The sequence below is a fragment of the Trichomycterus rosablanca genome, chromosome 23, assembly GCF_030014385.1.
Source record: "Trichomycterus rosablanca isolate fTriRos1 chromosome 23, fTriRos1.hap1, whole genome shotgun sequence".
Taxonomy (NCBI): Eukaryota; Metazoa; Chordata; class Actinopteri; order Siluriformes; family Trichomycteridae; genus Trichomycterus; species Trichomycterus rosablanca.
In genome coordinates, this window is record NC_086010.1 from 5,055,806 (window position 1) to 5,068,179 (window position 12,374).

A 12,374-nucleotide genomic window follows, 5' to 3' on the forward strand; every position below is an offset into this window, starting at 1 on the left:
TATACTGTATTAAAAGTATACTACTGCATGTGGCCTGAAAACTTGCTTCCGTGTCCTGTTAATGTCAGAAATAACAAAAATAAGGCAGAAATAACCATAAATGATTCAGCAAATTTTAAGCTATCTGTGTTGTGCTCATTGTATTTCTTTCACACATAAATCACATACAACAAAAAGCTTTGCATGTATTTTGGTAGTTTATTTTTCACTCAGTAAAAAATACAAATAATAAAACTACCACTTCATTTCACATCACCCTTGCAACATTTTACTTTTTTCTGAAGAATTTGAAACAACATAAGTCAGTATATTTAACATTGTAGTGGTTGAATTTATGCAATAGCAGCTAGGTAGTCTTTCACTTCAGCAGGAGTCAGTCTCTTAAAGCCAGCCTCATTACAGATTCCAACCTCAATGTTGTCCTCGGTCATCTGACCTTCAAAGCTTTCCTGTAACAGTACAGCCATTAAGTGATGCTTTTTAATTCATGTTACTGTTTTACATCTTACTGTCTACAATCAAATAAAATCCAAAAGAATCAAAAGCTTTAACCACATCTCAGCTAATAGGAAGGTAGCAGACAATCAGAAAGATTTTTACCTTAAGGGTCAGAATAGCTGTGTGAATAGCATCTTCTAGTTCAAGATCCTCGTTGTATCTGAGAGCACATTACACATGGGAGAATAATGATTAATTAACAAAAATATATTGTTATGGTTTCATAACAGCAATCAAAAGCTTTTAAATACCTTTTCTCTAAGAAAGTCTTCCCATTCACATAGTTCTTTCCCATAGCTGTGGCCTTCCACGCAAAGTACGCACCCTTGGAAAAAGAAGAAACTTATTCACATCTTACAAATATAAACAATATGCTGATCTGTTCCTAACACCTCTTTAAAAACTGAGTTGTAAAAGATATTAAACGGCTTAAAGGGTAAGTACATACCGAGGGATCAGACTGGAAAAGATATGGACGGTCCACATCCCAGCCGGCAATTAAGAGAGACACACCAAATGGGCGAACACCTCTGAGAAATAAAAACACACAAAAAAAGTTTTCATTCAGGAAAAACAGCTTCTCAGACATTAAACAAACACACATTTGGACTCAATAAATATACTGAATCCGCTTTAAATAAGTGGGCTGTTTTTATTTTATAACAGCTTACAAGCTTAGTTGAAAAATGACATAATATTAAGACAGTCATAAGACTTACCCTGATTGTGTGTACTCCTGCATAACTGAAGCCACCCTCTGCACAAGCTGACCTGTGGGAATGGGCTCTTGGTAAACCAGGAAATACTGTTGGGCAAGCTTTCTTGCTCTCCTCACCAAAACTCTGCAGAAAAAGTTTTTTTATCTTTAAAAAAAACAAAACTTCCACCTTCTTTTGCTTAACAGATTTGTGTTCATTTGGCATGAGCCTGAAACCTTCCCCACGTATGTGTAGTGTAGGTAATCCTGGCTAAATTATATAACCTGCTGAGTATTTAAGTAAAAATAAGCAAACACAAGCTTTACAACAAACAATTATCTCTTTGATTTTTAGTATTAAATACAATAATACTCAGCACACTAACAACAAACAGCTTGCTATCTTAAAACTGACAGAAATCCTTAGTTAACTTTGTAATTTACCTCGGCCTGTTGTATTTCGTAAAGACAGTGCATACCTGTAGTCTGGACCCATACCACTGTACACTATACCAATGTGTTTGGTTATGGGTTCTACTTTGTGGACGCTTTGTTCATCATACAGTATAGACTTCTGCTTCTTCTCTGTTGCTAACACAACACCGTTTGAAGCTGTGAAACAAAGTGATTATTAAATGCATCAGTGTGCTACTTAGGTAATATAAATGTTGCTTTTGTTTTCAACAGTGAACATTTTTGGGAAAAATGCAACAAAATACTGTATCAACTAATGCAGTGGTGAATCAGTGTGTTACAGGGGTGCTAATTTTCTTTTCTTTTAATGTTTAATATACACTCACTAAGCACTTTATTCAGCCTGCATAAAGCTAAACCAGAAATTATATGCTCAGCAACAATAAAATTGTAATCCATTTAAAGTGAAAAAGATTATTAGGAGGTAACATACCTTTAATTCCCACTGAGGGAGCACCTGCTGCAACAGCTGCCAGAGCATATTCAATCTGAACCAGCTTCCCTGAAGGGCTGTAAATAAAAATACATAAATAAACAAATAACCACTGCCTTTACCTCTAGGTGGGCATGAACATCGTAGGATAACCAAAATATCTTAATGTACTGTATAATTTTGATATACAGTACTGTCTTTTATTTGGTCGACATATATTAGTGGGACAGACATAATTGTTTACGACTGCCTAGCCATTGGGAGGTGCTCTCATCAGTGTGCTCTCAGTGCCGGTCCCAAGCCCAGATAAAAATACTGCACCAGGTGTAAAAACTGTGCCTAATCAGGTGGGTATTTATAGCACCCCCTAAATATTGAAACAACCCAAACAAACCTCTAAAACATTTTATTGTGCAAATGGAAGGAAACACCCCAGACAGGTCGCCAGTCCATCACAGGGCAGACACACACACACACACACACACACGGGGCAATTTTAGTAGCTCCAGTTGGCCTGACTGCATGTCTTTGAACTTGAGCTCTTGTTGGCCCCTATTTACCAAAGCTGCGTAAAACAAGCTAAGTTTCAAGAGCACTTAATGATAAACAGACTTTTTCCGAGATCAGAATATAATTATTATAAAACCCACTAATGATGGTTTACTCTGTGGGGAACACACACACACATTTTATATGTAAAACAGAACAGCACATTTACGTTTAATTGTTCGCATGTTGTGGGAAAATTGAAAGTGAAAGTGGTAATTTATCAAAACTAAAATCTAAACAAACTGTAAATGACACAAACATTATTAATATTAACGTTTTCTTAGCTTTACATTACAGGACAAAGATACTATTAAACTAATAAGCAATATTTATCTAACATGTTCAGGTAAAAGAACTGGCGTTGATTAGCACAGCTAGTGAATATTGGACGAATACCAAATAACTTAAGCCCCAATACCGAAGCGCACTAGGCATGACAAAAAAGTCACTTCGTTATGAGATGTAGTGCACTCGTGTATAGGGAGTAGGGAGCAATTTGAGAGTGAACCGTAGTTACAGCCAGTTAATAGTGACTCTGCATCACTTCAAATGTGCTATTCATGCAGCATTAATTACAAAAAATGTAGGAATCTTTTAAGGTTTTAATTATAAACAAGCATTAAAAGTTAACATAAAACAAAACCGGCAAAATATACCAAATGAATCAGTTACCTAAATGTAGTTAGAGAGAAACTGTAGCCTCTTTCTGCCATTGCTGTTTCACTGTGCAGGAAGTGACGCCACACGGCTTTTCGGTGAATGAAGTCAAACCAATTTAAAATATATCACATTAAAACAGAATCCCATCACAAATGTAACAGGTTTGAGTTTTGTGTACGAAGGTTTAGTTTAAACAGAGTTTTATCATAAGTCTTATAGCACACAGCTCTTAAAGAAGTAAATGTCTTAAGAACTACAACGCAGCTAATATCTTAAGAACTACAAGTCCCGACATGCACCGCTGGGTGTACATTTCGCGCATGCGTAGTCGCAGCTACACCGAATGACCGTGAGGATGTTGTAGTTGGTACACGAGTGAAGACTGTATTGATTGTATTATGGCGTTAACACGTTTTACGCGATTTCTCACAAAATCCTTGCAACAGCTGGAGTCCAGTTTAATACAAGCTGCAGGATTTGACAGGAGTTTAGGTAAGTGTAGAACCAAACGTTCAGAAATATCAGCAAGGAAGATCAGCATGTCTTAGCTGAAATCTAACATTGATTAAGGACTTCAGATTGATCGACCTGATCTGTGATAATATTTGTGATCACTACAAACCAGTAATGGTCAGACGAAGCTTTATTTAACGTTAAAACTTTTTAGCCAATAGTGTTTTTAAAAAGGCTCTTTTTTAGTCTGGAGGCGCCACCTAAAGGCCTGTAGTGGTCAGAACAATATTATCAAATGTCTAGATGACAGCACTTGTGTGAAATAGATCAACTTGTTTAAGTGTTACTCAGTAAAAGTACTGCTTATTCAAAAAGACAAGAGAGGAAGATGAAGGTGGTGAGATTAAGATGGTTTGAGCATGTGCAGAGGAGGAATGAGAGTTCACATAAATCCATTTTTTCCAGGTCCGGCTCTGGCAGTTCAGGGTGCCAGTCTTCTACCACAACCTCAGTCCATCAGCGATGACAGCAGCACTGAGCCCAGTTTTCTGGACAGCATTTTCTGGATGGCAGCACCCAAAAAGAGACGCACCATAGAAGTGAATCGCTGCAGAAGACGGAACCCAAATAAACTGATTGAAGTCAAGGTATGTTCAACTACACTGTATTACTAGCTACTACTTCTTGGTTGGAAATCAAGTAAATAAGCAAGTTATTTTTATCTTGCTTTTATTCTGATATAACAAAGTCTAAATAATTAGTATCCAGTATCCAGTAAGCCCAGAGATACCTCTACCAGTTTTGCTGTACAACATGCCATGTCTGCCACAGGAAAACCTGTGCCAACAGTTCAGAGTGGTCTTGGTGCTGGTGGAGGAGGATTAATAGCGTGGGAAATGTTTTCTTGACAAATATTGCCCCCTTAATATATACTGTCTATTGTTTTAATGCCATAGGCAATTTGAGTGTTGTTTTGACTAGTTTTGTCACAAGTCATCCTAAAATGTTTAATACTGCCCTCAAAGTTTTTTCCCCATGGTTATCTGTAAACAAGACTTTGCTAAAAATAATAAATACCATGTCTTTTTAAACATTGCCACTGGAATTATAACTGCTTGTGGTTAAACTAAACATCACTAGGGATATACAAACAGAATCATTATTTTTATTCTGGTTGATCCATATTTCATTGTATTATGTATCTATTTTAATCCAGCTGTTAGCAAAGTAACTGTGATGCTTTATCAATGGTTTATTTGCATGTCACTATGCCAGAATTGCTTTGCGATGGTTAGCTGGAAGACTTAAACATAAAACCATGTTTAGCCTGGAAAATCTGTAGTAAATACTTTGGATTGCCTTTCTTAAATGTCTTCATTTCTGATTTATTTCCTCAGACGAATATTGAGCCCTGTCCAGAGTGTGGGAACCTAAAACAGAAGCATATTCTTTGTGGGTTCTGCTATGAGAAGGTTCGAAAGGAGACGGCCATGATAAGAAAGCAGATTGAAATTAAGGAAGGACGTCCTCACAATGCGCCGGTGGTGGAGACCATAGTTTTGTACGAGAATGAAAGTCCTAGTGATGCAGACAAGGGAAAGAGAATAATAGAGCGTAGCAGAAAACGTCCCTCCTGGTTTAATCTGTGACTTACTGTAAGCTTTTTTGTATAATATAAAATTATTAAACTTGTCTGACAGCCTCAATGTCTCAAAATCTATTTTTTGCTTTTGAGGGTTACTCTGGACTGATACCTTTAAGAACTTTTAACTTTGTTACTATTATTTAATGAAAAAATGCACATAAATACCTGAATGCATCCAAATAAGTTCACAGACTGTAGAGTTGTCTCAGTATACTCAGTATTTTATGTGTAGTTAATCAAACTAAATAACCAGGTGCTTGTCATCATCGTCAATACTAGACAACATTTTCTAACTAGGTGTTTAAACCCCTGGGCTAAATACTTCTCAAAATGTCGGGTGTTTCTGACATAAGATTGAATGTGTGTTTTTGGAATTGTAAACATCACTTGCCTCAGTTATGGTCATGTTCAGAACTTTACAACACAAAAGTCTCCAAAAAGTGTCTGGTAAAACAATAACAATTATAGTGAGAATGTTATACCATGGTGGTTATAATAATCATGGCAGTAGTAGTGTGATGAGGTGGATGTGTTTGCTTTTGTCCTCAGTCAAATGAATAATAAAGTTTAAAAATAGGCTCCTCGTTAAATAAACAATAAGGGCCCAGGTAACAATACATTCTCTTCTGACCACAGATGACCATGGCATCTCCAGGGATCAAGCTCGCCATCTGCTGGCCACAAAACCAAGTGTAATTTGATACGATTTACGATTGTATTTAAAACGGTAATAATAATCTAGACCTAATAAGGAGTAGTACCACACACCAACATTTGCACTCAGCTAGATTACAAAAAGAAAAATAAATACATTGAAATGAAGAAACTTAGGGGATCTATTTCAACAGTCCTCAAAAATGCACTTCTCACTGCGAATCGGCTCCCAACGATCATGAAGAGTCGATTCCTTAGTGAACGAGACATCACAGGTGTTTCGAACGTTTGAATCATTTGTAAAGAGAATTGTTCCAATGAGTTGATTCTTCGAAAGACTCGTTTCCATCTATCAGTGTCTTTAAAGCTGTATTGTTTTATATTTTTATTTAGAATTTAGTGATCTTGCGCATTTTAATAGTTTATTTTGTCAATATACATCTGACATTTTTGTTGTCAGTTTGGAAAGCAGAAATGCCTTAGAGTATTTTATATATTTACAATGTGTTTATAAAAAGGACATGGTTAAATACATTTGTCAAAGGTAACCGAATAAAAATCATTTGACAAATAAAAAAAAATAAACTAACAATCTTTTACTATTTTTATTTTGATTCATCTATGATGCAACCAGCGGACTGTACCAATGCGCGTTCTGACTATTCAAATACAAAACACGTAAAAACTGACATTAAATTATCAAAATGTTGTCTAAACCGAAATAAAACCTTAGTAAAACTTTATAAATATACACAAAACAATGCAGTGAACTGTGAAGCATTTAAAACATCACAACTATGTGTAAACATGGTCTGTTCTGTTGTTCCGTGGTGTTGCGTATGTTACGTTATTAGCGTAACCTGAACACAGGGGAAGGAACTTATAAGCTATCGCCTAACGTCTTTTTTGAAGGTGAGTAAACACATTAAAATGATTATTAAATTATCATTTAATTCCTCTGTGGTTTAAACTGACACAAAATAAAGAGGTACACCTACTGTACAGAATGTCTTCGCATTAGCTTAGCATTTTAGCTAATGTTTTGAGCGTTAGCTGTGTTTGCAGGACTCGGGCTGTGTCCTAAACAGCATGTTACTGTACTGGGTAGTGTGTTGAATTAATACACAACCTAAACTAACGTTGATATTATGGTCACATACTGTTATTTTCATCATCAATTTTCATTTTTGTGTATGGTCTACAATATCTACAACAAATTGCATTGACTTATATTGTAGTATTGTATTGTAGTAGTGTTGTATTGTAGTCGTGTTGTATTGACTTGTATTGTAGTATTGTATTGTAGTATTGTTGTATTGTAGTAGTGTTGTGTTGACTTGTATTGTAGTAGTGTTGTGTTGACTTGTATTGTAGTAGTGTTGTATTGTAGTAGTGTTGTGTTGACTTGTATTGTAGTAGTGTTGTGTTGACTTGTATTGTAGTATTGTTGTATTGTAGTAGTGGTGTGTTGACTTGTATTGTAGTAGTGTTGTGTTGACTTGTATTGTAGTATTGTTGTATTGTAGTAGTGGTGTGTTGACTTGTATTGTAGTAGTGTTGTATTGACTTGTATTGTAGTAGTGTTGTGTTGACTTGTATTGTAGTAGTGTTGTGTTGACTTGTATTGTAGTTGTGTTGTGTTGACTTGTATTGTAGTATTGTTGTATTGTAGTAGTGTTGTGTTGTAGTAGTGTTGTATTGACTTGTATTGTAGTTGTGTTGATTTGTTATGTAGTTGTGTTGTAGTAGTGTTGTATTGACTTGTATTGTAGTAGTGTTGTGTTGACTTGTATTGTAGTAGTGTTGTGTTGACTTGTATTGTAGTATTGTTGTATTGTAGTAGTGGTGTGTTGTGTTGTATTGACTTGTATTGTAGTAGTGTTGTGTTGACTTGTATTGTAGTAGTGTTGTGTTGACTTGTATTGTAGTATTGTTGTATTGTAGTAGTGTTGTGTTGACTTGTATTGTAGTAGTGTTGTATTGTAGTAGTGTTGTGTTGACTTGTATTGTAGTATTGTTGTATTGTAGTAGTGTTGTGTTGACTTGTATTGTAGTAGTGTTGTGTTGACTTGTATTGTAGTATTGTTGTATTGTAGTAGTGTTGTGTTGACTTGTATTGTAGTATTGTTGTATTGTAGTAGTGTTGTGTTGACTTGTATTGTAGTAGTGTTGTGTTGACTTGTATTGTAGTATTGTTGTATTGTAGTAGTGTTGTGTTGACTTGTATTGTAGTATTGTTGTATTGTAGTAGTGTTGTGTTGACTTGTATTGTAGTAGTGTTGTGTTGACTTGTATTGTAGTATTGTTGTATTGTAGTAGTGTTGTGCTGACTTGTATTGTAGTAGTGTTGTATTGTAGTAGTGTTGTATTGACTTGTATTGCATGCTATGTATTGTAGACAATATCTACAATACATAGGGGGCGGCACGGTGGCTAAGTGAGTAGCACTGTCGCCTCACAGCAAGAAGGTCCTGGGTTCGATCCCCAGGTGGGGCAGTCCGGGTCCTTTCTGTGTGGAGTTTGCATGTTCTCCCCGTGTCCGCATGGGTTTCCTCCGGGTTCTTCCCACAGTCCAAAAACATGCAAATGAGGTGAACTGGAGACACTAAATTGTCCATGACTGTGTTTGATATAACCTTGTGAAATGAGTATCTACCATTTCTGTCATGAATGTAACCAAAGTGTAAAACATGACGTTAAAATCCTAATAAACAAACAAACAATACATAGGCCACTTTTCCAGCACATTAGTTTGTTACATTTCTGTCAACTGTAATGTTGATACTTTGAAATGGAGACGTCTAGCAACTAGGGGTGGGTTTATAAAATCGATCTTTATTTGAACGATCCGATATCGATTTATGTAAACGCGAGATCGATCTTTTAATACGCCCCTTTTTACGGTGCACACGGAAATCTGTTACCCCCTTTAACTTCGCGTGACCAGCCAGTGTTTTTTCATGCAACGAGATCTGACCTGCACATCAGTTTAGCATGGCAGAAGATCAAGTTATGACCACTACACAACTTTTTGCACTGATTTTCGCTGTGCAAACCTGTTAATGTAACTCAAATATGCCTAAATGTGTTGAATTAAAATTGAATCGAAAATCGAATTGAAAATCGAAGATCGGAATCGAATCGATCCAGGAAATTAGTGGCGATACCCAGCCCTACTAGCAACAACAATAGCTCAGCCAACAAGCAACAGATGCTAAGAGAACAAGACCATCAATTGATGATGTGTGTATGGCACAGGCCTACTTCCTGGAGGCAACTTAAGCTTAAGAATGATTTCTCTTGAGTGTACTAATGAATTAGTCTAATAGCTGAGCAGGTTCAGAGCAGCCTACGATCACATGAACAATTCAGCTGGACTGGTGTAAAAGCACATCGTTATTGGACATATAATAACAGTTTATAGAATTACCTGTTTCCAACTTTGCCAGAAGACACTCACTAGCCTGCATAACGCCCTGACCGTAACCCCTTCAAACACTTTTGGAATTAATTGGAACACTGACCTGTGTGATGGATTTGAACCCAATCCCTGCAAATAAGTCTAATGGAAAGATTTACCAGAAATGGTTTTAAAACGTCAAAGGTAAACACATGCACATTTAGTGGTTTAGGTCATAAAAACTACTGATTATGAACTACTACAAAAATCTAAACTTAAAGTCTGCATGGTTAATGTATTCATATTTTTATTCAAACAGGCTATCTCCATGAACAACCTGAATGATCCACCAAGATGGAATATAAGGCCGGGGCCACATGAAGGTCCTGATGGAGGCAAATGGAATTATGCACTGTTGGTGCCAATGCTTGGCCTTGCTGCCTTCCGTAAGTAGCCATTGAGCATTTAGCCATTAGACAACAATGCTGTCTTGTAATCAAGCCACAAAGGCTATCAACTGTCAACCACGTTAATGTCAAACAATCAGCTGAGTCACAAATATCATGTGACCTCGCCACCACTGTTTGGTTAATAGGACCATGCTTATTATTTTTGCTTTATCATTTCATCAGGTTGGATCTGGACTCGGGAGTCTCAGCGGGAGATCAAAGAAGCAAAGAGCCAGTTCAATCAGAACATGGTTGCCATTGCCAAAGACTTGGAGCTAAAGTATAAAGATGCTCTGACGGAGAATCGACGTACAGCTGCCATACTCGAGCTTGAATTGGAGAAGGAGCGGCAGCGGGTGGAGGGTTACAGAAAAGCTCTGGTCAGTCAGAGCCAGCAGCTCCTGGTGGAGCGCAAACAGCTGCAGAAAGATCGGGAGGAAATAGAGCAGGAAAAAACACGTGTCCTGCAGTCTGGAACAGCTGGATTAGCACTCCAAACAGCTCTAAAACAAGAAGAGCAATGGAAGCAGAAAGCTCAGGTTTTGCTTCAGGAGCTGGAGGTCAAGCTGGTGGAGAGACAAGATGCCTACTGTAGTATTCTGCTTCCCAGAGAGCGCAGAATGGAGATGGAGAAGAACCTCCTGCTCAAAGTGGCCAAGGACCCTGTAGGAGCTGAATTAGGCTTGGAGGATGACCTTCGGGACATTTTTAAAAATGACAAGCATTGTGCCGACCTGCTGAACATGGACAGAAGGAAAAATGGGAAGCTGATGTGGCTGTATCTTAAATACTGGAATCTGCACATAGAGCTTCAGGAGCACAAGAGGGCAGAGGAGACGCTCAAAAAGTCACTACCAAAAATATAGCAACACAGGACCTGTCCTGAACTATATAAAAATATTTGCTCTCTCCCGATTTCTTTCTTAAGCGTATTTGTCTGAGTTTGTTCATTATTTTTATATCATCATCATTTCATCATTTTTTTAATACATTAAATGATTACTTAAAACATGATTTTAAGTTTTATGTTAAATTTAGTCTGAAGATTGTGAACAGTTGTGACAAATATTAAGAATAAATCAGGAAGGGGCAAGCAGTTTTTCATGGCACTGTAATATAGCATTTAATGGTACTGGTCTCATATTTTGCACTGTTTGTTGATTTTACGTTTTCCCATCTGATGTATTTGGGATGCAGCTCCTAAACTTTTTGACAGTTGTATCAGAATAATGTAGTTTTTATTAAAGAATGCATTTTTCTGCCATACAGCATGCAAATATACAATCAGCTCTGCACAAAAATATAATAAAATCTCTCTTCTACTCACCTCACATAATTCCAATGATGGTTAGGTCAGGAGAATGGATTGATTATGGCAAATGCTTGGTTTTGTCAGTGAACAATTTTGGTGTGGATTTGGATGCATTTTTGGATCACTGCCCAGCTGGAAGATTTTACCATGAGCCAGTTTCAGTTTTTTGGTGAATTTAAAATCTCCTGGTCCTTAATGAAGTCCGAAAGGCCTAACAATGGATTTTAACAAGGTACTTATGAAAATAACTCGAACATGCTTTGGTTATATATATTTTTTACAAATCATATAACCAGTATAATGAGTCTAGTAAAACGTTTAATCTTTAAACAAAATGCAAATTTTAGAATTTCTTGTATTTCGATATTTGGCACTACTGAAAAGCAAATGAGCACTTTTGTAAAATCTCTAGTTGTTGGCCTTTATTATACAGAGAGGCTGGAAATGGACATGTATTTCTGCATTGTCACTCCTCTGTGGAGGTTGTGTGAATTAGCTTCTGGTGCTATTTGGCGCCGTCTGTTGGGAACAATATTTTATGGGGAGGAAAAAAAGTTTGATCCAAAAACATCACTTCATTTTTAGAAACAATTTTGTTGTCAGGTTAGAAAATAGTGGTGTGCAGCAAGTTTCAGGTCCTGCCACAGATGTTGAATGGGGTTAAGATCAGGACTAGGACACCAATGTTTTTCTTAAAAATTCTAGCTTGTTTTAGCACTTGTGCTTTGCACCATCGTGTTGCTAAAAGATGTTCTTCCCAGCTTAAGGTTTCTGGCAGAGGTCATTATGGTGGAGTGAAATAAGCTGAGTGTCTATAAAAGTCTTTCTATATTTTTATTTCTTTATGATAAGATCGCTGCCTTTTTAACTTTATTTTAATTTGATCTGTGGGCATACTATACTATTCTGATAGAATGAAAAGCACGCTGTTATTTATCCTTGTGAATTATTTAATTATTAGGTCTTTCTGTCTAACATACACACTTCTTTAAAGATAAACACAGCTCGCCATGCACATACCTCAGAGCTCGGCTCAGGCAATCAAGTTTTTCGTGTGTACCAGATCACTTAGATCCGGTCACCTCGTAGACTTTTAGACAAACTAGGAGAAATGTGAACAATACAGGCGACTGCAGGCAATGTTCGTGTA

General features: G+C 36.9%; 3 protein-coding genes across 4 annotated transcripts; 2 read left to right on the forward strand and 1 right to left on the reverse strand.

The window, feature by feature from the left end:
* Positions 1-178: 178 nt before the first annotated feature.
* On the reverse strand, positions 179-7,129 carry psma2a (proteasome 20S subunit alpha 2a). 2 transcript variants are annotated; one of them, XM_062985607.1, is made up of 8 exons: positions 7,062-7,129; positions 2,103-2,179; positions 1,675-1,807; positions 1,218-1,340; positions 947-1,028; positions 750-823; positions 601-658; positions 179-449 (listed from the first exon to the last, which is right to left on the reverse strand). In XM_062985607.1, the coding sequence occupies exons 1-8, from the start codon at positions 7,079-7,081 to the stop codon at positions 333-335; spliced, it is 684 nt and encodes a 227-aa protein (XP_062841677.1). In that variant the 5' UTR covers positions 7,082-7,129; the 3' UTR covers positions 179-332. The 2 variants fall into 2 exon arrangements, with proteins under 2 accessions (XP_062841677.1, XP_062841676.1); XM_062985606.1 differs by lacking the exon at positions 7,062-7,129 and adding an exon at positions 3,324-3,384.
* On the forward strand, positions 3,654-5,466 carry mrpl32 (mitochondrial ribosomal protein L32). Its single transcript, XM_062985783.1, has 3 exons — positions 3,654-3,803; positions 4,230-4,411; positions 5,162-5,466. The coding sequence occupies exons 1-3, from the start codon at positions 3,710-3,712 to the stop codon at positions 5,411-5,413; spliced, it is 528 nt and encodes a 175-aa protein (XP_062841853.1). The 5' UTR covers positions 3,654-3,709; the 3' UTR covers positions 5,414-5,466.
* ccdc127a (coiled-coil domain containing 127a) lies at positions 6,873-10,827 on the forward strand. Its single transcript, XM_062985605.1, has 3 exons — positions 6,873-6,975; positions 9,783-9,909; positions 10,096-10,827. The coding sequence occupies exons 2-3, from the start codon at positions 9,792-9,794 to the stop codon at positions 10,776-10,778; spliced, it is 801 nt and encodes a 266-aa protein (XP_062841675.1). The 5' UTR covers positions 6,873-6,975; positions 9,783-9,791; the 3' UTR covers positions 10,779-10,827.
* Positions 10,828-12,374: the final 1,547 nt, after the last annotated feature.